General features: G+C 42.9%; 1 protein-coding gene across 2 annotated transcripts; it reads left to right on the top strand.

Annotated features, from left to right (window-relative positions):
* Positions 1-1,129: 1,129 nt before the first annotated feature.
* NUB1 (negative regulator of ubiquitin like proteins 1) lies at positions 1,130-26,239 on the top strand. 2 transcript variants are annotated; one of them, XM_083406422.1, is made up of 17 exons: positions 1,130-1,498; positions 6,426-6,548; positions 6,643-6,810; positions 7,390-7,448; positions 8,053-8,123; positions 8,428-8,622; positions 10,106-10,194; positions 10,328-10,434; positions 11,319-11,505; positions 13,614-13,721; positions 13,939-14,091; positions 15,352-15,498; positions 16,099-16,191; positions 18,535-18,727; positions 21,399-21,440; positions 23,002-24,987; positions 25,094-26,239. In XM_083406422.1, exons 2-16 carry the CDS (start codon positions 6,432-6,434, stop codon positions 23,172-23,174), a joined length of 1,902 nt encoding a protein of 633 aa, XP_083262548.1. In that variant the 5' UTR covers positions 1,130-1,498; positions 6,426-6,431; the 3' UTR covers positions 23,175-24,987; positions 25,094-26,239. The 2 variants fall into 2 exon arrangements, with proteins under 2 accessions (XP_083262548.1, XP_083262549.1); XM_083406423.1 differs by lacking the exon at positions 21,399-21,440.

The raw sequence follows: 26,239 nt of genomic DNA, 5'->3' as shown, positions 1-26,239 counted from the left end.
GGAGTTGACAACTCCATTATCTGCAACATACATTTAAAGCACATGGCTTCTCCCAAATAATCCTGGGAACTGTAGTTTACCCCTCAAGCATCTTTAGCCAACTACATTTTGCAGGATTGGGGGGGGGGGTAGCCATATGTTTAAAATGCACAGTACGGATGTTACCCAAAAGACTGTTGTCAAAGTCAGTCCTATATTGTTTATTTCTAAATAAAGTAGTTAGTCAACACCCTTTTTAATCAACATTTTGCAAAACATGGAGCAAACTTTTGAATCTGCAGACCAGAATAAACTGTTTGTGACATTTTTGCTGGTCATAATTAAGGTGGTTTTGGGTTTTTTTTTACTGTTGATTTGTGTTTTTCCTATGTACTAACATACCTTCCTTTGCTTGTTTATACTATCTATAGATACACACACACACACATTCACAAAGCTAGGCCAGGTTTCCCACTCTCCTTCTTGCCAGTTCTGCCAACTTTGGCTACCTACCCACACCTAGGACAAAAAGGTGCTATAGGTGCCTCACTCTCCCAATCGTGTTTACTGTATTTAATATTGTGTGCACACTGCCTATGGGGCCTGCAGCCTAAAATGCGCTCCTTAAAAGTTTCTGTTACGGAAGCAGTAGGTAAGCACCATAACTGCCACTATTTTTTATTTTAAAAACAGGAGCATTTCAAAAATGTGGCCCCTCCATGAGGATCCAGGAGGGCACCAACAAAAGAATGGGGCCTTTTTTGCAGTGGCTCCCTTGTGGAATTCCCTCTCCAGGTAAGCTAGCCTGGTGGCATCATGACACACATTTAGGCGCCAGGAGAAAACCTTCCCCTTCTCCCCCACCTTTCGCTAATTCAATTTATGGACTTTTAAATGTTGTGTGTTCCAGGCACGGAATGGTGTTGTTTTTATTTTGTTACTATGGCATTTTTGTGTGCTTTTATGTTGGAAGCAACCCCTGTGGTCCTCGGGCGAACGGGCGGCACAGAAATATCCCAACTCCGCTCCGCTTCTGAGGAAAGCTGAGGAGGACCCTCGCGCCGTTGCCGTTAGGTTTCAACGAGCGCGTGAGGCGACTCGCACACCTGGCTGAGGCAACGGTTGGCTCCTCCCCCACGTGACGTAGGCCGGCGGCGCGTGCGAAAGAAGGCGGCGAGCCTTTCGACGCCACAAACGAAAGAAGAACTAAAATGGCGGCGGCGGTAGCGACTGCGTCTCGGGAACGCCGTTCCAGGTCACATGACCGCCCGATCTGGGAGGGGGAGCCGGGAGTGTTTTCTCTTTCATTTCCGACGGGCTTCCACACGTAGGAAACCCGGCAGCGCCTTCTGTTCCTCGTCAGAACCTGGGTCTGGCGGCGGGTGGGTCGCCGAGGGGCGGCGGAGGCGGCGGCCGGGAGGCGGAGACGCGTCTCCACCCAGCGCGCGCCGCTCTGGACGCGCCCGCCTCCTCCTCCGCCACTGGAAGCGGAGCGGGGCGGAGAGAGGAAAGCGCTCAGGTGAGTGATGGCCAGCGGCGCCCCATAAGCAGCCGGGGGCGGGGGAGAGGAGGAGGAGGAGAAAAGGGGCCCGAGCCCCTCACACTGTTCTCAACAAAGCCCCTCTGGCCTGGAGGAGGGAGGGGGTGGCAAAAGGCTCATTCAACAGCCACCTTAACCATAAATATTGACAACAGCCCCCTGCAAATGCTCTCTGCGTAGGGGGCAGGGTATGCTCAAAACGTCATCCTAAAGGATTTTAATCTGCATTTTGACACCATACTCCCCCAAAGTGGCTAACCTATAAAAGTATACAATGCAGTATGAAAATCTAAAATGCCCATTTCATAAACTGACATGGTGAATTGCCTTGAGATCTTTTGATGAAGGGCAGTACAGTGGTACCTCGGGTTAAGTACTTAATTTGTTCTGCAGGTCCGTTCTTAACCTGAAACTGTTCTTAACCTGAAGCACCACTTTAGCTAATGGGGCCTTCTGCTGCTGCCGCGCCGCCGGAGCACAATTTCTGTCTTATCCTGAAGCAAAGTTCTTAACCTGAAGCATTATTTCTGGGTTAGCGGAGTGTGTAACCTGAAGCGTGTGTAACCTGAAGCGTATGTAACCCGAGGTACCACTGTATATATTCTAATATATAAATAAAATAACATTTTAAAATGCATGCACGCACACCCTACACACTGTGTCCCCAGGGTGGGTGGGTGGGAATCTGGCTTGACCTGTCTATGCCTCATCTCTGGGGAAGCACTTAATTCCCTCCCTCACCCCCAAGTTAAATCGGTTCATTGCAGGCTTGTGGCATTGATGTGCTGCCAAAAGCATCAGATCAAGGTGGCTCAAGGTTAAAAGCACTGGGCACCCACACATCCAAACACATATCATTAAACCAGTAGGGTGGCCACCGCAGACGACCTCCTGACTGAGCATTCGTTCTGAGGTGGTTGTGGGGAGGTCATGCGGCGTTGTCTCCCGCAGTTGCCTATAACCACACTTTCCAGCCCATCACCCCTCTCACTTTTCCATGCTGCAAAAAGTCAGATTTTTAGAAGCAGGTTTGTGGCGTTCAAGCTTGAAATGTGTTTTGGTTGCGGAACCTGAATTGATTTGCTGGGTAGGCAAATCCTGCCCTTTCCTCATATGGCCTCCAAGGAAGAATTTAAGCAAAATAAATAGAATAAAACACTTTTGCAGTCAAATAGGAATATTGGTTGGGGCAGAGGGCCGCAGAATTTTAAAATTGCCATGAAATAAAACAGCATCATGGCAAGAGCCAGTGAGGTGTAGTGGTTAAGAGCGGTGGACTCGTAATCTGGGGAACCGGGTTCGCTTCCCCGCTCCTCCACATGCAGCTGCTGGGTGACCTTGGGCTAGTCACACTTCTCTGAAGTCTCTCAGCCCCACTCACCTCACAGAGTGTTTGTTGTGGGGGAGGAAGGGAAAGGAGAATGTTAGCCGCTTTGAGACTCCTTCGGGTAGTGATAAAGCGGGATATCAAATCCAAACTCCTCCTCTTCTTCAATGTACTGTATAAAACTTGGGAAAATGAAACTGTTTTCACCCCATGCCTAAAAGATGATAGTATATGCACCGGGCAAATTGCCAACTTGCAATATTTCTCTTTATTTTCCTTGTGCCTGTGTCTTTTAATAGGAACCTGACTCATGAAAATGACACCACTGAAGCTTTCCCTGCTGCTTAGCTCCATATACACAATTAATTCATTTTTAGTTCAACGGTGTAGCTTTTCTCCAGAATTGTATTTACTTGAGATCTGCAGATGACAGGTGGTATACAAATTTAATAAATAATACAGTGGTGCCTCGCAAGACGAAAAGAATCCGTTCCGCGAGTCTTTTCGTCTTGCGGTTTTTTCGTCTTGCGAAGCAAGCCCATTGGCGGATTAGCGCTATTAGCGCTATTGACAGTTTAAGAGCTAAAAACAGCTTTTTAAGGCTTAAGGGATTAGCGGTTTTGCTGCTAAAATGCTTTTAGCAGCTTAGCGCTTCAGAAAAAGGGGTTTTGGAGCGGAAAAAACCTCAAAATTTTTCGTCAATTTTCGTCTTGCGAAGCAAGCCCATAGGGAAATTCGTCTTGCAAAGCGCCTCTGCAAACGGAAAACCCTTTCGTCTTGCGGGTTTTCTGTCTTGCGGGGCACCACTGTAATAGGTATTTGAAACCCCTCCTCTCTAGGGGATCATTGACACCTTTTCTTCTCCACATTCACCCACCCACAACATCACTGGACAAATGTGGCTATACCAACAGCTGACATTGCTGTGACTTGTCTACACCTGTTTTCAAATGGGCATACTGCAGGGCAATCAGTCTGCAATAAGTTTGTAATTTCAGAATGAATTCTGTTTCTCAAGAAGTGTTTTTCAGGGGCAAAAAACATACAATAAATCTAGTTTGTGTTTGGACTACATAGCGGGGGTAGTACTCTTTCTCTATTGACTCTAATACAAAATGTTTGTACACAGCCCTAGTCACTGTTTAAAGGCCAAAATGGTAACCCTGTATCACATGTGGGGCAAAATCCTGTGCCATCAGCCAGTCCTTAGCCTGCCTTAGGTGGTTGAAATACAATATCCTGTGCTATAGGCCTGCTCGTTTCTGGTAGACTCCTTTAAACAGCCATGTGACAGATTAAAAGTCAAATGCAGCAGTCTCCCTGAAGTTTAAGTTTTCCCAGTTGGATCTCTGCATGTCACACAGCTATTAAAAATGCAAGAGGGAACTGGCAACTTGGTGGGATGAGCAGAGGGGTTAGATCAGTTGCTAATTGATGTGCGTTTCTTGCAGTGTTCTCAGCAAGAAGATATCATTCAGTGCACCTCCCTCGCTGGTTTTCTTACAGAGGCACTGTCTTTAAAGTTTGCTCATAAATTTACAGCGTCTGTCTGAGAAGTAGAAGTTTCACACAATAAAACATTAATAGAAATGTTTCCTCATGGAGTCTCCTTCCCTTTCAGTGTCAATGGCAGTGCAATCAATGCATATGAACCAAACACTAGAAATGAAAGCAAAACTAATGAATCAATTTTACTGCCTCACCCCAAGTGGCAGATGGCAGCATTTTAAGATCTTTGCCAGATCTTTTATCAGCCGTAAATGAGTCTCTTGACTCTTGAAGAGGCTCTGCATGTAGATTTCTTTCACACAATGTTCTCAGTTTCAGTCTTTTCGTTTATCCTGCTCCTTAATATCTCCCCCCCCCCATCCCGCTTTCTGTTTTTCTCATCTGGCTCAAACATAAATGGCAATGCCAGTCAAGACAACCACATATTTGGTTGATTGTGTAGAAGGAATCAAAAGTTAAGCCCCTGACCTTCTGCTTATCCATATGGTGACAGAAAGAGAAAGTCCATGAAGAAATCAGGAGTTTCTTTTCTCTGGCTTCCTCCTTTCATCACAGCTTCAAAAATATCAGCATGTTGGCAGGATTTTTTGGCTAAGTCTGTAAAATCTGGCAGCAGCTCTGGCTGTGCTGGGATCATTGGCAGATACTAAAGTGTGGAAGGCATGGTAAAGATGGAAAAGAGACGTAGCAACAGCTGAAGTCCTCGGACCACTTCCTCTATAGAGTTGTGAATCTTGCAAGATAAAAGGGGGTTTAAAGATTGCAGCATTTGAAATTTCTGTTTTGCCCTTTTGGGTGCCAACTTTTAATTTGGCCCCTGTAGCACAGCCTCTGGTGGCAGCTTGATCTGCAGACATTTGCAGGTGGTCATGTTTTTCTTCCTGCTATCAATAGCTTCCAAGTGCTGATTTCTGCAAATCAAGCTGCTGTTTAAGGCTCAAGAGCAGCCCAAGCAAGCTTTTCTGGTCATCTGGCATCCATTGCCAATCCAGTTTAGTTAGAACTTCTCCAAAGCTTTACATAGTCAGCTGCATTAAATCCTGCTAAGATTTTAGTTTGACTAGATTTCAGTGCTGATATAACATTTTATCCTGGGTAAAGATGTGAAGCTGTGTTGGAGCATTGATTCAGCATCCATCTCCATGAATCTTAAATTTCCAATCAAATACATTAGTTCTTTCTGTGATTGCAGGCATAAGATTTCAACCTGCCAATGGTTTTTTTATAAAGATTGGTCTACAAGAAGAGAACAGCTATATGGAGCAAATAAAAACATGTTAAATCATTAACAAACATCAGTTCCAAGTTTATTGGCTGCTTGCTACTCAGTGTCAGCTGAATGCTTTTGTTTGTTGCTTGTTTGTATAATGTACTTTGTAACTTCCATTTCATCATGAATAATATGGGGCAGGGGGGGAGCCATGGCATGATGCCCTGAACATGAAGGAAAGGTATATAAAAAGGAAAAAATAAAATAAATAACTAAATTAAAACCAGTTTCATAACTGGTGCAATTTCTTTGCTACCCTTGCACTAAAAGAAACAGTTCCACTTCTCTGCCTCCCCCCACCCTTTAGCAGTCTGTCATTAACTGCCATGTGGGGAGGATCCTGGTGTATTGTTAAATGTTAATAATGTTTCTTGTGCTTTACAAATACATAAGTGAGTGCTGTTTGTAAGCTGCTTTGTATTATAACCTGAAAGGCAGGATATAAACAATTGCATCAAAGCCATAATATATTGGAAGCTGTTTTGCACGAAGTCAGACAATGGTCCATCAATCTCAATATTATTGATGTTGACTAGCAGTAGCTTTCCAAGGTTCCAGGCAGGTCTTTCTCACTGGAGATGCTAGGGGTTGAACCTAGGATTTACTGTATGCAAAGCATGTCCTTTTCTACCAAGCCATTCCTGTACTTCATCAGTTTCAGCACCATGTCAACAAACAGGTTTCTTTTTGGAAGAAGAGGAAGTAGAATATGCATTTTGATGCAGCCTACCTACAAGATTACGATGCCCATTTCAGCAACTAGTGCACATAGGACTGAGCATTTTAATTTTGTTTCCTAGGTAAGGATGGCACAGAACAAATACCTCGCAGCAAAACTGAAAAACTATTTGCGAGAAGACAAAATTCAGCTATGGAAACCCCCATATACAAACAGCCACCAGGAGGCGGGTGAGGAGCTGAAGGCAAGTAGTCTGTGGCTGGCATATTGTTGCTGCTTTTTACTTTGTGCAAATTTACTGCTTTCATTTCTTAACAGATCCATTTTTATCATCCTAGGCTCTCGCACTGCAATATTCAGCCAGGCTAAATTGTAATGACAATGAAATAGAGGCCCTCCTGGAAGAGATACGCTCCAAAGCAGTCGAGCGAGGAACGAAAAATGAAGCTTATAAGATGACAGGAGTTGCGACGCTTGAAGTAGCCTTGCCTACAAGGATGGGTAAAGTAAGCAATTGTTTAATGTTCTCAAAAGAAGCATATATAATATGTTCAGTAATTGCTGTGGATTTGTAAGGAGTGGAAACATTTCATGTGTACAGAAGAGGCAGATAAGCTGCCTGAAATGGGTCTTCTCCTTGCCTTATGTAGGGGATGGTGGAGCAAGGAGCCACTCGATTGAATAGCTCAGTTGCTTAGAGCACAGTGCTGATCAGGCCAAGGTCTCGGGTTTAATCCCCACATGGGATAGTTGCATATTCCTGTATTGGATTAGATGATTCTCAGAATAATTTCCAACTGCACAATTCTAATATTCAGTGATTGGACTTCTTTCGTTTTACCTTAAGGCTTCATTGCATGGAACTTCACAGTTGGAAAGGATAAAGTGCTGAGTGTCTTGCTTGGTCCTCCAGTGCTTTTAAAAAGCAATTTACAGATACATTGGTGTCAAATAGCCCTAACATTCACCATTGTTTAGAATAAAAACACTCAATTCTGGAAAGAAATTTGGATTTGTTGAATTTTGTAAGTCTCCTTGGAAGGAACCACACAGTTCGCTTTAACTTGGCATTTATATCTCTGCAGGCAAGAAAAAATGTGCTGGAGACAAAATTGGTCATCACAGGCAAGGAGTTGAGATCTCAGTAAGTAATTACCATTTGCCTTTTTGAGGTTTTCTTCCCTGCCCCCCTTTTATAGAGTTCTTTTTATACCACATAAACTAGGTCTGGTGTATTCGTATTTGACATTTAACTTAGTAATGTCTCCTAAATTGAACACAGTAATGGCACCTTTGGCATATTTTGCAAATATTTGTATCAAAAGGTGCAGGTGGATTTTGTGCATATTTTTTCAAAGTCTGTGAATTCATTGGGATTTACTTGTGGGGTTATAGCCCTGTGTGATTATCAGTTGATACAAGAACGGGACTGATGAAGCCTTTTGCTTCTGTGTGGTTCTTGGTCTATAGCAGTGGTTCTCAAACTCCCCCCATCCCCATGGACCACTTGAAAACTGCTAAGGGTCTTGGTGGACCACTTAATGTTTTATTCTGCCTGTTGTAGCAAAAGTCAACTTCCTGACTGTGTAGTAAAAACGTGGGGGGGGGGGGGAAACCCTCATTATTCAGAAAAAAATAAAATATTTCAGTATCCCCCCCCTCCAGAAAAACAAGTTAGAAGTAAACAAAAAAGACTAATACCCTGTTAAAACTGAATAGCATTTAATATCTATTGCTCTGCTTCACAGAATAGCACAAGCATATGGATTGGAAGAAAATTGCATCAAAATAATTATAAATAAGAAGCAGCTTGACCTGGGTATGTATCTTATAGTTTCAATCATTTTGTGCACATATGATTGAGATGAAACTGCCAACACACACACTGCTTTCAGTCCAGAAGACGGCAGAGGGTGGAGCAGGCTTACGTGTGACTGCTGACATGCACACTGACCTGGAACGTGCAAATGGGGAGTTGGCTGTATTTACTATAAAGTGTTGTACAGTATTTTAATTGAAGTTGTGCCTTTTTTTGGTTTCTTTTAAGCCATACGTTTAAAAAACTTTTAATCCCATATTCCTCCTGCTGACTTGGATGCATTCAACTTGCCTCCATTTTACAGGAAAGACTCTAGAAGAGCAAGGTGTGGTGCACAATGTCAAGGTCATGGTGCTTGAGCTAAAACTGTCCGAAGAAGAAACCAGGAAGAAAGTCCGCAGTGAGGAAATGCAACAGGAGGAAGAGGCTGTGAAGAAAAAAGAAATGAACAAAAGGATGCAAAGGACAAAAAAAGGCTTAGAAATACTTGCAGAGCGAGGTAAGGAGCTCTTGTAAATCCCGTCATTAGCAGTACAGATTAAAATTCCATTTAAAGAAGAAGAATGAAATGGAAAGGGCATTGTCCTGCTTTGCAAATAGTGTGAAGATGCATGTCGTTCTTAAAGAGAGTCACAGCTGGTTTCTCCCTCACAGTGTAAGCCCAGATCTGCTTTTCCCTCAACAGACATACCAGCAACTGCAGTCCTGGAACACCCATCAGCCTTGCCCTTCCTCCATGCTCCAGGCATGTCAGATGCTGTTGTGGTTGCTCGAGAGTAACCAGGCAGGACTCCGACCTGTCTTTTACAGGCTTTATTTTGGTGCAAACTATTTACAGTGCAGAGCATCATAAGTTCATGTCTGGCTCAATCACTAGCAGAATCCGGGAGTGCTTTGTTCTTGTACCTCCCCCAACAGAAAAGTTTTGTCACCCCCAGCCTTTTCTGCCCCTCGCTGCTCCTCAAACTACTGCGCATGATGGGCAATGGCAAGGGCGTGCTTCCCTCCTCTCCGGCTTGCTCAGGCGCGGTGTTAAGGTTCTTTCTAGCATCCTCTGGTTCTTGCACCTCTTCTCCACTGGAGGTGGGGGTTTCCTCCTCACCGGAAGAGGAACTGCTTTGCAAGATTTTCAGAGGCTCCCTGTCACACAATTTCCCCTCTATCTCTCGCCTCTGCGCCAATGGCAGTTCCCTGACAAGGCAGTTTGTGGGTGTTTTCTTCGCTTACAGCAGAGAAGAGGGACCTTTTGGGCCAGAAGGGCAAAGCATTATATCCCACCCCATGGATCACCCACTCCTAACTTCAACAGGTGCTCCAGAAGGATACCACGTTTCTTTGGTCATGGTTCTAAAATCCAGAATGGTCCATGCAACTGAATGGTTGTATGTGTGTTATTCCAGCTAGGAGTTTGTCACTGTCATGGGTGTGAGACACCTGGTTTGCATGTAATGCTTAATAATAAGAATAATAAATTTATTATTTATACCCCGCCCATCTAGTTGGGTTTCCCTATCCACTCTGAGCAGCTCCCAATAGAATATTAAAAACATGATCAATGCATCAAACATTAAAAACCTCTTTAAATAGGGCTGCCTTCAGATGTTTTCTAAAAGTCAGGTAGTTGTTTATTTCCTTGACATCTGATGGGAGGACGTTCCACAGGGCAGGAAAAAGACCTCAATTTTTTTTGACAGAGTTGTGTATTATTAAGAACCTCATTCAGGAACCACAAAATTCCTACTTTTTTTTAAAAAAAGATGCAACACAATAATGAATTATTTCTCGTGGCAATTGATTTATCTAGAAACTAATACGGATGTGTTGTATACAGAATGAGAACAATCCAGTGAAGCAGGCATTGTATTTTACAGATGCAGTATTGAGAAACAGTGTCTTGGTCTATACATTACTGGGATTTAAAGGACCTAGAGCTAATCCTGCAAAGACGCATATTTCCTCATTTTCTGTCTGATCTGTTTCAGAGGATTCCATGGATCCCGATAGAGCACCTTACCTGGACATAGCAAACCAAACCGGAAGAACAATCAAGATTCCTCCACAAGCAAAAAAAGTGAGTGTATGCTGTGAATAAGTTGTTCATTCTGTTCTGTTCGTTTCCCCGAAGAACAGGAAAGGCTTGCTTTTAATTGCAGTTTGCACTAAGGTTTAGTGTTGGTAAAATGCTTTCCCCTCCACCCCCACAGGCTCTTTTCTTAGCCATGGGCTATCATGAAAAGGGCAGAGCATTGCTGAAGAAAAAAGAATATGCTATGGCGCTGCCGTTCCTGTTGGATGCAGATAAACATTTCTGGTAAGAACCTCTTGGTACTTTTAAAAGAAGTTTGGCTATGGTTCTTTACAGAGCAATCCCGTAACATTCTTTTAAAAAGAACTGGCAGTGTATCGCTGCTATAACCAGAACATGCCCCACATGGGAAAGAAAGGAGGACATGTCAGAATTTTTTTTAAAAATAAGCAAAAACTCCAGCCACATTTCCACTGCCCTTAGTAGCAACACCACCCCTGTTCACAAATCCCATCTATATGTAGCCCACCCTGGGACTGCATTATTAAGGGTGTGCTTTGAATGCCTATAAATAAACCCAGTCTCATTTTGGTTCTTACTTTGCCGTCTTTCTCATAGTGGTGGCCATGTATCTGGCATTTCTGTGCTGATACAGTGGTGTGTTCTCTGATTCCTATTGCACAGGGGTGCAGAACCAGTCATCCAGGAATTGCATGCTGGCAGTAGGAGGGGCCAAAAAAAGAAGGGGTGCAGCCATACCCTCAAAAAGTCTTCTTCATGCCAAATTGCTTTGTGGGGGTAATCTTCACGGAGACTGCTCCTGGGAGGGTTAACCCTTCCCTCCCTAGCTGCACTGTTAAGAAAAATTCCCACAGCAATTGGGCTTGGAAACTGCCCTCTATGAGCACCAGTAGAAGGCCTATGCGAGGTGGGGTGCATTGCTGCTAAGATAGGAAGGCCCCTGCTGGCTGCTACCACCTTTCCTACAGCCCCTAGTCCAATGGAGTTTCAGTCAAGAACAGTACCTTTAACTACTGTGTTACACTAATCCACCAGACTTTTAAGGAAAATAATGTGTATTTTGCAGCACAGCACATTTTGTGTTCATGTAAATTCTCCTAGTGGCTGAGGCTCTTTGGATTACCAATCGTTTTCTTGTTGTTTTTCAGTGAATGTGGTTCAGACCTCCTGAACACTGTTGATAATTATGCAGTGTTGCAGCTCGACATCGTCTGGTGCTACTTCCACTTGGGTCAGCTGGATTGCCTTGATGATGCTGAGAAAAAGCTCCTTGCAGCTCACGATTGTTTCAGGAAGTGTTACGGAGAGAACCACGAAAGACTGGTCACTATAAAAGTAGGCTAAAGAGGATGGTGTGCGGTTGTGGTAGGGTTTAATTCACTTGCCCGTGAAAATTGTGTTTTGGAAATATGAACTTTCCCACTAGAGCTGGTTGCCTTCGGTACTCAGGACTTGCTTCTTGCTTTTCCCAAGGAAGGAGTGTGTTCTTGGGAACTAAAGGCGTGAATACAAAATCTCAGAAAGGAAGCGCATTCACAAAAGATGCATTGAATCCAGGACTAATTCTGTAAGATCACCTGTTATGTGTCTTCCTTCCGAATGTTGTTCTTCTGACATTGCATTTTTTGCACATCATGGAACACAGGAGTGTTGGGTTGAAATAAACGACAGACGAGTGACAAGTGTCATATGGGAGGCATCTCCCGAGCATGTCTCGGGGAGTCCTTTTTATTGAATATTACAGCATTGCCGCATATGTGCTTGTTGCTGATTGGTTAACACAAATCATATGCAAGGGTTGCATATAGGCATTAATCATCAATAGATTAAAGGTTGGGAAAGGGAACACAGAATTGGACAGGTATGAAAACCTCCTTATTAAACTATTACTAGTGATTGATATAGCAAAACTTAAAAGTGCATAACTCTGAGAATTGCACTTAAACTTCTGCAAAGGCTAGGGCAGCGGTCAGGGATAGTGGAAATTGTAGCAACTCAGGAGGGTTGCATGTTCTCAATCCTTGACAAATTCAAGCAGAAAACCCAGTTATGCTGTTAACACTCTTGCTAAGGATACCATGGTATGGATATCTGTGGGCCCCTCTCAAAGAGCAACAGTCCTAGGGCCTCTGTTTTACCAATCTGGTTAGAAAGCCTGAAAGCACTGTACAAACTATACTGAGTGAAGATTGCGGACTTCTGAAATTCTGTTGTTGCATACAAATGGCTTCACGTTCTGTAGCTCCTTTCATACCCTCCAGTTATCTGTCCCTTGAGGTTCCGTATCTTGAATTTGCACGACAAGCAAAGAAAAGGAATAATCCTCCAACTCAGAGCAGTCATTCAGCCCTACTATTCCAATTAATGTTAACAAAAGTAATGAAATCTGATCCCTGTGTAATCCGGTGGGAAGGTGCTTCTAAAGATTAAGCGAAACGCAGAAGCGTTTAGCAGGAGCATTCCGGCTGTGCCCATTGAAGTGAAGGGGAGCTGAGCAAGCACCAGGCGGCTCTTGCACAGTTGCCATTTGTTTCTGTGGGGCTTGTCCAGCCTGATGGTTCTTCACAAAGCAGCATTACAGATCCAAAATAAACTAGGCCCTAAGGCTGGGTTCCCAACACAGCATCCATCAGCACCACAGTGCCCTCCTACACATCAGTTTCATTAAGGACCCATTCCCCTCCTAATTTCTAAATTGAGGGGTGTGGGCTTTGTTTTGCTTTTGAGTGGAGCTGCTTGTTTGAACAAGTACCTGTTTTTTTATGGAGGGGGTCTTGCTTTCTTGTCTGTGTTTTATCTGTTCTTTTGCAAAGGTTTAGGTGTCTGAGCAGGTACCTGAGCATCGCCAGTTTTTCTTCTGTGAAATAGGTATTTTTGTGGTGCCCATGACAGTTTTTGAGATTCCCAGATGTCCCTAGGCCCAAAAGGTTGGGCGTATTTTCTCCCCTTTCAAAGCCTTTTGGGTGGCTAACCCACATACAGCAAATGACTGAGAAAACAAAAACAAAAATGTATAGGTGCTTCTTATTGTTAGGAATCTCCTCATTATTCATTGATTGAATTTCACATTAAACCTTTTCTAGGTTATTGGTTGCATATCTGGTTTTCAGATCCCAACCTCTTATTTGATATTATAGGTTACTTACCTGTATTCAAGCCTGATCTTTAACCAGTCCATTTCATGGGATTCTTTGTAGAGAACTCAGGTGTTCTTGTTTCAGTTTCCCAAATTTCAAGAGATAAAGTGCAGTGTCAAGTTTGTATGTTCTTCCCTATACAAACCATTTTTTTTGTACCTTGTGGTTGTGGGGTCCTATTTTTCTCGCATACGTTTTTTGTAAACTTACATGACTTTCAGTAAATAATCAGAAGACACATAAACTATGTTTTTGTTAAATTGTACTTTTAAGTTTACCCATTTATAAACGCTTGCTTTTCTTTAGGGAAGCTCTGGGAGAGAGAAGGCTTTGTTTCTAAGGCTGTACTTGCTTCAAGGAATAAGCCATTATCATAATGGCAGAGAGAGGGAGGCTGGTGAAAATCTTCAAAGGGTAAGTTTCTGTGTTTAGTGTCGGACTTAATAATCCTTCCCTAAGCCTGTGCAGTTGCCTGGAAGGAGGAGGCCCCTTTGAACACAGTTGTGAAGCATCAGATTCCCAATGTTATTTTTCCCAAATAGCCTGTAAGCAGAAAAACAGTTTTCTTCATATTTTATTCATTCCCTTGAGCGGAAGTGCATTATTCCTTTCCCCCTTCTTTTCTACGCAGGCACATGACTTGTTTAAAGAGTTGTGCATCGATCCTGACAAGATAAATAGCTTGTTACTACTGGGATTCTCTGCTCAGGAAGCCCGCCTGGGTCTCCGAGCTTGCGATGGGAATGTGGACCACGCTGCCAGCCACATTTCCAACAGGAGAGAGGTACAGTGCCAGGGTGGTACCATAAGGGTCTGTTTTATATTACTGTGGTGCAGCAAGTGGGGAAACACGAGGAAAAGCTAAATACCACCAGCATTGGATGTGCGTGTGTGGCTGCATGACAAAAAAAAAACCACTGAAGAAACCTCAGAGAGGTTTCCGCATAATGACCGAATGAGTGGATCCCACCATTAAAGAGGCAGAGCTGTCCTCACTTACATGTTGCTTTTCCCATTTAAAAAGGTCATGGGCCAAATTTCTAAACAGCTTCTGAACTTTTGAATTTAATGAACAATTTGAACATCCTTTGGTAGAAACCTCTGAGAGAGGTGAAAAAAGAAACTTGTCCAAAGTCTGTGCTGCACAAACCCTTTTTGATTGTAATAATAATAATAATAATAATTTTTTATTTATACCCCGCCCTCTCCAGCCAAGACATGGCTCAGGGCAGCTAACAACCAATAATAAAAACAAGTTGATTAAAATACAATTTAAAAGATTAAGATACAACATTAAAACAATTAGGGAGCAATCTCTTCATAGGAGGAGAAAGGAAAAAGAAAGGAGGAAGGAATCAAACTGATTCTGAGCCAAAGGCCAGGTGGAACAACTCTGTCTTACAGGCCCTGCAGAAAGAGATCAGATCCCGCAGGGCCCTGGTCTCAAGAGACAGAGCATTCCGCCAGGCAGGAACCAGTGTTGAGAAGGCCCTGGCTCTGGATGAGGCTAATCTAACTTCCTTAGGGCCTGGGACCTCTAGGGTGTTGCTATATATGGACCTTAAGGTCCTCCGTGGGGCATACCAGGAGAGGCGGCCCCGTAGGTACGAGGGTCCTAGGCCGTGAAGGGCTTGAAAAGTCAAAACCAGCACCTTAAATCTGACCCTGTACTCCACCGGGAGCCAATGCAGCTGGAAAAGCACTGGGTGAATATGCTCCCATGGCAGAGACCCCGTGAGGAGCCTCGCTGCAGCATTCTGCACCCGCTGGAGTACAGAATGTATTGTAGACTTTCTGTGCATTCCCTGTATCACTTCCTTGAGAACTATTGCACCAAGTGGTTTGATGACTGCCACTTTCATCAGGTCCACTGTAAGGACGCCAGCAAGAAACAGTTCTAATGGGAAGAAATGTGTCTGAGTCAAAGGATAATCTTAACAACACAGAAAATATCCACCAGGAGTGTGTGTGGGTGTGTAGCTTGCTTATCTAATAAATAGCTTTCTCCCTCCACCCCCGCCCCCCTAAACCACCACTTGTACAGGAAAAAGCTCAAATAAGAAGAGAGGAGAGAGCTAAAAGAAGAAAGCGATTGGAGGACATTAACTCCTTGAAGAGTATGGGCTATTCAGAGCGAACTGCTAGAGAAGCTCTTCATAATGCAAAAGGAGACCTTGAACTAGCGGTTAAGGTAAATGCTTTTCCAAACTTTTATTAAACTGCAAAAGAAAAATCCCACATTCAGTTGAAGTACATAAAAAGAAATTCTGTTGGCTTTATAGTTTCTCTGGCCTTCTTCACTTTTATGGACCCTAACATTAAATCCCAACCTGGCGAATCAGGTTTCACTGTGCACTGATATGTAGAGTCTTGAACATGTTCATTGGACCTGGACAACACTCTTGATTCTAGGAGTTTCTTACCAAGCCTCCCTGTGCCTGGATCTGCGAAATGAAACAAATGGATTTCAGCCGCAAACAAGTTCACTGAGCAAATAAGGAAGAGGGGGTGTCAGGCTCCATTTGATGATCCAATGCCTGTTGTTTCCCCCCTAAAAAACGGAAAGGGTGGCCATTAAAGCAAGAAATAATGGCTGTCTTTGTGGCTACACTTCAGGAGTCCTACATTGAGGGTGGTCAGTGGCACCCAAAATGAGATGGAGGATAGTCCGGGTGCATATAGTATCCCACCCCACTCTCCCAATTTTTGGGGGGACAATCTAACACTTGTGTGAACTGGGGAGGTGTAAATTTGTTCAGTATATATACTCACTCTTTGTTGTCTGCTCTAGATTATGCTTGAAAACCCTCACCTACTCCTGTCAGATGATGACGATCCGGTGCCCAGGAACCAGTTTCAAGTTCCCCAGGAAAGTATTGATCAAGTAAGTCCAGAGAATAAGCTTACATTTAAGAAAAAGAAATCCAGTGACTTTTAGGGTTATCAGGCCTTGTTCTCCTTCTAAGGTCCAGTTATAGTTCATTGCAAGCTACTGTTTACTTCAACAAAGCCGATTAGTAGACCCTAGGTATATTTGTGGTGCATTTCCCCCAAACCCATACCTCTTGCATCGTGGAACAAGATCTGAGAGTGTGGAGTTTGTATATGGGATGTGCACTTCAAACTCCCATTCAGCCATGCAGTGGTAGCCTTAGGCAACTGTTCTCTCTTGGTGGAACCCAAATTAAAGTCATTCTTAGAGTGAGATGTATTGAAATCAATGATGCTTAAGTTAGTTATGACTTGGGTCTAAATCTGACTGCGCGCTGTCTTTTTGTGTTACCGTAACCTAGCTTATCAGGGACGCGGGTGGCGCTGTGGGTTAAACTACAGAGCCTAGGACTTGTTTGGAGGTTCTAGCAGGGGAGCGCAGCTATCGTATACCCTTGACCGAAGAACGGTACACTCCTTCTATCTGGGATGGTCGTCCTCTTCCACCGAGCGCGCAGCTTCGGGAGGGACGCACATGGAGCGGTGAGGGAGGAAGGGGACACCCGCCTAGCCAGCCAGATCAGCCGAATCAACCCTGGCGATCAATGGGGTGACAGATGTCGCAGCCAGATCGCCCTCACATCCAATCAGCCAATAGAACAGGTCAAAATTTTCAAATACCTCGGAGTAGTTTTCCAGTCAACAGGGGCCTGGGAGGCCCACCATAAATATGCTAGGGAAAAAGCATCTCAAAGCGTCAAAATACTGTCTCGCTTTTACTTTACGAAGGGGGGCAGACATATCCCAGCAGCTTTGGAGGTCTTTCAAGCAAAACCCTTGGCACAACTACTCTACGGGGCCCAAATCTGGACTGGAAATCATTGCTGCACACTCGAAACGGTCCAGTCTAAATTCCTAAGACAGATTCTAGCCGTTCCATCATGCGTACCAAATGCGGCCCTACGGCTGGAGACCGGCCTCCTCTCCGTCGAGACCCGGACCTGGATAAGAACATTCAACTATTGGCTTCGTTTAAATTTAAACCCATCCGGACTATTACCTCTAGTAGCACGAGACGCTCATAGAAGTCGGTGGTCCAAAGTAGTGCATCAAAAACTACTTACATGTGGCCTACAAGCACAGCATCTCCTGAAAGTGGGTCTCCCCAAGGCAAAAACCATTATCGATCAGCGCTTGAAGGATATTGAGCAGCAGAATAATCTGGCCTATATTAAGAAATTTAGTGCTTGGTACGCTTATCTGCCCCCCTCCCATTTTGATTTTCGGGCACCTTATTTGTCTACCTTAACCATTCCAAAACTTAGGCGGGCCTTTACACTGGCCAGACTAAATATGTTACCGTCAGCTGTTCTTGAAGGTAGATATCAAAAAATTCCATTTGAGAACCGGCTCTGCCCCTGTGGAGCTGGCTATGTAGAGACGGCGTCACACGTTCTCTTGTCATGCTCCCTATATAAAGACCTCAGGGACGAGACCATCACGCCGCTCCTATCTGCCATCCCCGGCCGCTCTTGCGAAGCCAAATTGTGCTCACTTCTAGCCGACCAGAACAGCTCGACAACAGAGAAGGTTGCCAAATTTATCGAGAGAGCAATGAGACTGAGAGCTGGTATCTGAATGATATCAGTGTGGTCACCCGGATTCCTCGTCTGGGTTTTTATGATTATTATCATTATGTTTTATTATTATTATTTTATTACCTCTGCCAAGTTTTAAGTACTGAGATTATTAATTTACCTTGGGTTTTAATAGGTCACAAGATTTTAACTATATTTGTAATGTACTTCTGTTGGTGTTTGTCTTTTGATGCTATGGCCTGTTGGCTATGCAAATAAAGTTTTTATTCTAGCCTAGGACTTGCCGATCAGAAGGTTGGCGGTTCAAATTCCCACGACGGGGTGAGCACCCGTTGCTCGGTCCCTGCTCCTGCCAACCTAAGCAGTTCGAAAGCACGTCAAAGTGCAAGTAGATAAATAGGTACCACTCCAGCGGGAAGGTAAACGGCGTTTCCGTGCGCTGCTCTGGTTCGCCAGAAGCAGCTTAGTCATGCTGGCCACATGACCCAGAAGCTGTACACCGGCTCCCTCAGCCAGTAAAGCGAGATGAGCGCCGCAACCCCAGAGTCGGTCACAACTGGACCTAATGGTCAGGGGTCCCTTTACCTTTAACCTAGCTTATCAAGCTGTTCTGACATGAAAATGCTATGTTGCCCTCTTTGGAGGAAGGGTCCAATGGCTGGTGACGTGTATATCTTCCTTGTCCTTTTCTTGCTTAGTTGGTGTATATGGGCTTTACTCCTGAAGCAGCAGAGCAAGCTCTGAAAGCGTTTAAAGGCAACATTCAGCTGGCTGCGCAAACACTTGCTCATTATGGGGGATCTCTCCCTGCTGAATTACAGACCCCTTCAGATAGCATCACTCCCTCAGATGAATCCAGTTCGTCAAAAGACTCTCCTACGGACTCTGCAGGTAAAGGGGTGGGTGAGATACTGTGGGGTGATGAAACCAGGAAAGAAGAGGAAATTATGTCGCATACATAGTGCCGGTTGAGACAAGGAAGATGGAGCACAGAAATACTGGGAAATTTCCTTCTCCATGGGCAGCTTCATACATGTTTGGACTGTAGCAGCAAGGAGAATGTTAAGTCAGACACTGCACTATAAAGTCGAGGTGATTCACACATTCAGCTGTGAGTTCTTATCACACGATGCATGTGGGAACTGTTCCCCATTTCTCGAATTGCTTAGTTCTCCATATTGACTGTGCAGCTGCCAAGTAGCCGCCTGATGGCTTGATGCTGTAAAACTGACCAGACAGCTTTACAGAAGTATTTCTGATGGTATGCACTGGAGGCCTTTGATTTAGTCTTAGTGTTATTGCGCAGCTGATAGGTTGGTTTGTTTTGTTTTCATTTAAGTAGGATAGCTCAGTTGGTAAAGCATGAGACTCTTAATCTCAGAACGTGGGTTCAAGACCCACATTGGCAAAATATTGCAGGGGGGCAGACTAGATGATCCTCATGGTTCCTTTCAACTCTACAATTCTGTGACTTACAAATAAGATAAGATATGCCCAGTTAAAAAAGCAACAACCTAACCTCAACCACGTTTAATTGCTGCAATTACTCTGACAGCATAATTTACTTTTTTATTTATTTTTACTTTGTTTTTATTTTTAATTTATTAATACCCCACCTTTCCACCAGAACCATGTCTTAAGGATGCTGACAAAAATTAAAACAAGCACAGATTCAACACAGAAAGATAGAGCAAATAAAAGATGAGTTTAAAAGTAATTAAAACAATGTTTAAAAAATCCTAAATATTAATATTAAAAACTCTAAAAACAGCACAGCACTATTAATATTGACAATATTTCCTGATGGGAAATTTGATGTTCCAAACATCACTAACGCTGCCCATCATTTCTTAGGCTGCTGAGACACTGCATCGTCCTGACCTGTCTGTACATCCATAATGGCTATTAGTTTTGTCATAAGCATTATGTGCACAGTTTTTCTGCACTATACATTGCTAAATGGTAATTATTGAATATGTTATATGGTCATAAGCCACCAATCTATTATTTATTTATTTATTTATTCCCCATAAATCATCTTACTATTTTCTTTGTTATCAGGAGAGATACTAAAAGTGGTGAGTTAGTTGCAGACAGTTTGAGAGATGCTGAACATGTTTTTTTTTTTTTTTTATAGAAAAGAATAAGGGAGTACTCTGATGTGCTCTCTGAACTTCTTTGAGCAGGTTCCACATTTGAAAGTCTTGAAACTACGGTGGTGGGTGGGTTTGTATAGTTTCCTGAACTTCAGTGCATGTCATAAATCTTCCTATCACGAATGTATTGCAATGGCAGGTCCTTCTGGCCCCTTCCTAGCTCATAAAGTCGGAGACTTCTTTTGCCACCTTAATATCTTTATAGAAGATCACTGAAGTTATTGGAGAGGACTCTGATGCCCACTTGTTCCCTCACAGCATCCTTGTACTACTTAGGCTATGTATAGATAGATGTTTTTTCATGTGTATATATAGACTAGGGACATCCCATTCTTTCAGGTGGATTGCTAGTCTTAGCTATCCAGTATCATAGCAGATATCCCATCTGGACTCCCACCATTGACCCAGAGAACTTAATACGGCTATGCATTAATGTTAATTACCATTGCTATCTGGCAATGCCATCCCCTTGTCCCTCCATCTCCATTACGAAACCTCAGCTTTGATGCCAGGGATTTTGGTAGGTCCAAACGAAGTAGTTTATAATTGCTTGAATCAAGTTCAGCTTTTCTTCCTTGGGCAGTTTTATTATCAAGTTACGAAAGAAAGAAAAACTCAGGCAAGACGTGCAGTTTTAGCGTTGTCGTCCTGACCAGCAGAGTTATGTTTTTAATTTGGACTGCTCTAGTATTTGCTGTTTCGCCTTGATTGTGAGGGTATTATTTTCGACCGTTTATTTTTTCTGTCGTTAGAAAAAGTGCCCCAGATATCTCCCTATGTTTGGCTTTCCACTTAGCTTCACATCAGTGGGCAATTTCCACTTCAGTTATGTCTCTGTTTACTCAGACTTGTCAAAACTCATATACTGCCAGATCTTAAAAAAAGCTCATTTAACTGTGACAAGGTTAAGGCTCTTGGGGGTAAGAGGAGAACCCAGGCTCTCCAACCATGTGTTTTCCACCCTAAGTCATCCTGTGGGCTTTAGGGTACAACATTGATCAATATACATCAGATACCAAAGATGACACGGGAGCCTTGTTTTATGCCTCTCTGAAGACAGACAGTCCTTGACGGCTGCCCATTGCCCAGAATGCCACCTGTAAAATGCATCTATCCAAATTCTTATCCCATACGTTTAAAGTTTATCTAAAGCACCTCTTAAAATATTACATCTCCTTTCTGCATCTTCTGTGCATTCATTAATGGAGAAATGGACACAGTTGGTTATACCAATTACTACACCTTTTCTTTTTGTTCATGGGGGAGCGGGCTGCTTATGTAAAAATTAGATCAAATTCCTCCCTTAAGAAAAGAGAGCCGTCATTTTTAATGGGTTGTTCAACCCACTTACATTCAAGCTCATCCATTTGAAATTACTCATTTTTTTATTTTTTGTCTAAAAAAAGAGAAAAGGAAAAGGAGAAAAGAAGGAAGAGGAAAAACTCAAGGTAATAACGGCCTTCCTATTATCACTAATTGCTTGTCAGAATGAGATGAAACATTATAATTAAACGCAAAGATGGCGCCCTAAAATTCCCCACTGTATCTTCAGGGCAGCACTGCCTTCACAATCTTCTTTATTTCTTATATCCTCTGTTGTCATGTCATTTAAAGCTACACTTTCAACCTCCTCTGAGCTTATATATATGTTATATACCCTCTGCCTCTTGCACTAAGTGATAGTCAGCTCTCTTTAATAATCTACCATTAATTTCATGGGAAACCCCATGAAATATTCACTTTTCTTTACTTAATGGTGGTTTAAAAAATGTAATTTCCTCCTTTTCAAGTATAAACCTGAATAAACTAAAACTTCCAATCATTCTACCATCAATTTAGGGATTTTGTATAGTGCATTTCCTCTAAATCTTTCTTCTGCCTGTTCTATAATTTTACTAAGAGATTTTGAGACGTGTTGGTTTTTCAAAAATGTTTATTTAAGATCCTATGGTTGAAATCCTATGCCCATTTTCCTAGAAGTAAGCCCCTCTGAACACAGTGGGCCTTTGAGTAAGCATGCGCAGGATTGTGTTGCAAAAGCTTTAACAATCTTTGCTTTGGTCTTAATACCTGAATTTATACATGCAGTGATCAGTTCCTTTAGACTGCAATCCCATACACACTCACTTTGGAGTAAGTCCTACTCTGATTTAATTCTGAATAGACATATATAGGATTACGCTTTTACATAAAGAACTAGCTCAGCTCCATCTCCTTCCTTCAGTCTTCTTACTCTGATGATACCCTGTTCTTATGCTTCTGTTGTCTATATCCTGTGAGGGATCTGAGAAATTATCTGCTGTCTCTTCTTGTTCATTAAACCTTTTGCTTGTATGTGAAAGGCTCTTACAAATTTGTTTGTACTTGTCAGAATTTCCTAGATTCCCTTTTGTATTTTAACCACTTTCTGTCCTTATACTGAATTTTATTTATGCTTGAACACTCTAAATCTAAAGAGCTTACTTTCAAACGTTTGCTTCTGCTTTGTGCATGGATTTTATAATGGGTTGCATGTAGCCAATGCTGGTTCTACTCTGAGTAGGGCCATTAAAATTAATGGACATAAAATTAATGGACATAGTGGGATACAACCCACTAAATGATATTTTTCTTTAAATATTAGCTCTTTATCCATAAAAAAGTCTTGCACAGTGACAACTTGAATAGATTCCAGGGTCAAGTCACTAGCATCTTGGGGTGGTCCCCCCCCCCTTTCGTTACGTTAATGTTCACAATACCGTTGTCAGTAACTAGTTACGTTATGGAAATAATCCCTGCTTCTCATCCCCCACGGATGCTGTGCTTGATAGAATCTGGAAAAGGTTTACGTCTGAACAGTACATCTCAATTTTTGACCAGATTAGAGATTCCTATAAAGCCTTGTACCAAATCAAATTGTTGATGCAAAGTACTGTTGCAGAAGAACCAACATTATGGTGAGGGTCCTTTTGAGACTTGAGAATTAGAGACTTTTCCGTCATGTGTGCTACATGCCTGTCTTGTTTGCAGGCACTTCCGGGGCTTCAACTGATGAAGACATGGAAGTAGATGCTGTCAATGAGATCTTGGAGGACATCCCAGAGCACGAAGAAGATTACCTGGACCTAACTCTGGAAGAGGAAGAGCTTGTCATCAATGAATACCTCTCTTACATACAGCACCTGCAAACACAGCCCCAGTAGGCAAATTCTGAAAGACTCCAGTATCACATACATGAACCAGCATTTGTGGGGCTTCGATCCAGGGGGGAAATTAGTTGCATGTAAGTCGCAGTGAAGTCAGTGGGTCATGACTAATTTTAAGTGTAATGTACTTAGCCTAGATTAGGACCGTGGACTTCTAATACTTAGATTGCAAATATGTCTGACCCTCTTTTTGCCAAATGCCTTAAGTTAAGTCAGTTGCATATTTTTTAAAAACAAACACTGGCATGAGTAAAACCTGTAGTACTATTAATCTAGAGTGACACTGGAGAGGAATACATTTAATTGTAGAACAAAAATATTTGCAGAAGAAATATTTTTATAGAGAGCTTCGATATATTATATTGGTGTGAAATTCATCTATTTAATTAGTAGAGCAAATAAAATCCGTTCTGCATACATTCACAAAACCCAGATTTCTTTTAAAACCGCAGATGATCTGACTGTGACAGCCCATACATAGTTTCCACTGTGACTAGCTCTAATATCTTCTGGTCGCAGAAATAGAGACCTAAGTGTATAGATTTTGTCCGTTCTTATAGAGCTTTTTCTGGCCATCCTGTATTCTAGAGCCAGCTGTAAATCTATTGTGCGTGGACTTTAAAGAGCTCCTTTTTTCAATAATGCAGTAACAACCAATAAAAAACCCCCACCCATCCATCACATTTATTGCAGTTTTCCCATAAAGCTGAGGACTGCCCATTTGGAAGTGGTAGGCACTGAAGTTAATTATCTTTAAAGGAAGAGGCTCTTGGGCAATGTCCCATGTTGCTTTTCCCCTACTGATGCTTTTCCCTGGAAAAGTGATGCAGGTGTGCATATTCATACTATACAGATAGCCAGACATGTGTTTGAACTTCAGTTGCAGCACATCAGTTTGAGACTTTTTTTTCAAGGGGGTCCAATTGCAGCCATTTTGTGACCTCTTCCCCTTGTCAAAATGCAAATGAAATAAATACCGCAAGCAGAACTTTTAGAAATGAGCTGGTGGGTTCTCCTGAGCTGCCTTGCTTAACCCTGTTCAAGAAGGAAATTGTGTGGCCTCACTTGCACTAAACCAAACCATGCCTTAGCAAAAAGGAGCAAGCATGCCAGGCACTCAGAGCGAATATCATGGTCACTAGGCCGTGGTTTGTTTTAGCTCTGTGAGTGAACCTAGACTTGTGATGTGTCTCCCTGAAACAAACCACTAGTGGTGAATCCAGAACAAACCACAAACTTGGATTGACACATAACACCAAGCCCAAACCATGCCTTACCTCTGGGTAATATGGCAGCAGCAGGACAAGGGGAGGAGCGAAAGGGCTGTGATTTTTGCTCTGGGTACCAGCACACATGCTCATTTTTGCCAAGCCATAATTTGGCTTAGCGTCACGCGCAACCTGTGACGTGGTCTTTAGCCTAGGCTGTGCTTGTCCAGTAGTTCCAAAATTTAAGGTTTCTTGCCTTAAAAATAGAAGTGCCGTGCTGTGTTAAACCAGTTAAACCATCCAGTTCAGTACTGATGACACATGCCATCATTGGCTCTGTGGGATCTCATGCAAAGAAACACCTTTTCCAGTTTTTGCAGTATCCCGTAACTACTAAATTTGTGTCTTCAGTAAATCATCCTGCACTGTGCTCACTGCTGATTAGCAAACCTAGGAATATTAACTTGCAAACTGCAGCCATAGAGAGCCTGTAGGAGGTGGTTTTGATTCGGACAGGGTTGGCAGTGTGGTATGATTCTTCCTTGTACTGCTGGCTTACAAATCACTCCCCTCCTTTATCCTTCCAATGCAAATTGGATTGAGTGGTGATGTCACCAGACTTATGGGTTTTTGTAGCGTTTGCTGAATTCATCCTGGATACCACACACCAGGCCAAGTTGGTGGTGTGACTGTGGACCTCACCTTAAGCCCCTCTTGATAACCAGACAGGGAACTACTGGTTGTAGTGGTGATGTAGACACAATCTCATGTGCATTTATGTATACACCAGTTTTTGCAGCTATAAACAAGGGGAATAAAGAATTGTTGGTAAAAACATGGCAGACACTGTTTTTTAACCTGCCTAGCAGTCCTAGTTCTGAAGCCAGCCTCCAATGTATTTAAAATGCAACAAAATAGGCAAAAGAAACTAGTAAGAGGCAAAGGTGTATACACGTTTTTTTCACAGATGTTCCAGCTGCTACTCTGCTTCTAAATCCCTGGACCACAAAAAACTCAGAGTAAATTGCTCTGAAATGTTAGTCTCTCACCTAGGAGGCTTCCACTGCCTCCTTAAGTCTCCTGCAGTTTGGTCTGCTGGGGGCAGATTCAAGAGGCACCAGGAGAGCAAATGGTCTTAATTGGCACCCACATTTTAAGTATTAATGAAGAACTACAAGTATTTCCTCTGATGTAGTAACTTCTGTTTTTATGATATGATGGTTCTTGCACCCAAACCTTTCCTCCTGTGACAGGATAAAAACCTTGGTCCTTGAAGAGACCTTCCCAAACTGAAAAATAAGTTGCAGTCTCGCCACTAGAGGTCACCCAGGATTCATTCAGTATTTTAACTAATATGAGACAGAAATGCAGGATTCCTGTTCTGGAGATAATGCTCCTTAAGGCTGTGCTGGACTTAACTTGCTGCCATCAAAATGGCTTGGTCAGGACAGGGGCAGGCAGCCAGGTCACAGAGCATCATCCTCCCATCAAGGCACACCCCAAAAGCCAAGTCTGCTGGTCATCATCAGAAGGCGATCTTGAACCTAGATGTATTGTGTGCAAGGACACATTAGGCACCTTACTTCACTTTTCCAAGGGACAGGACTAGAAAATGGTAGTTTTTTCTGAAATGTCCTGATGACTTTGGTTGGTACCTTTATGATTGAACAGTCATTTGGGTGATGACAAGTATCAGGCACATGAGATTTGCTTCTCAGATAAGAGGGGATGTAGCAGCTCCTACCAGTGTCATTGTCCTTACACCTAACTAGCACTTTGTGATGGGAAGACATTGTGCTGGTTATCTGTTATGCTTTCAGTCATACAGACAGAATAAAGAGTATCTGCACTTGC

The sequence above is a fragment of the Podarcis tiliguerta genome, assembly GCF_965153285.1.
Source record: "Podarcis tiliguerta genome assembly, chromosome: 12".
Lineage (NCBI taxonomy): Eukaryota > Metazoa > Chordata > Lepidosauria > Squamata > Lacertidae > Podarcis > Podarcis tiliguerta.
This window is presented reverse-complemented; position numbering and strand designations above follow the sequence as displayed.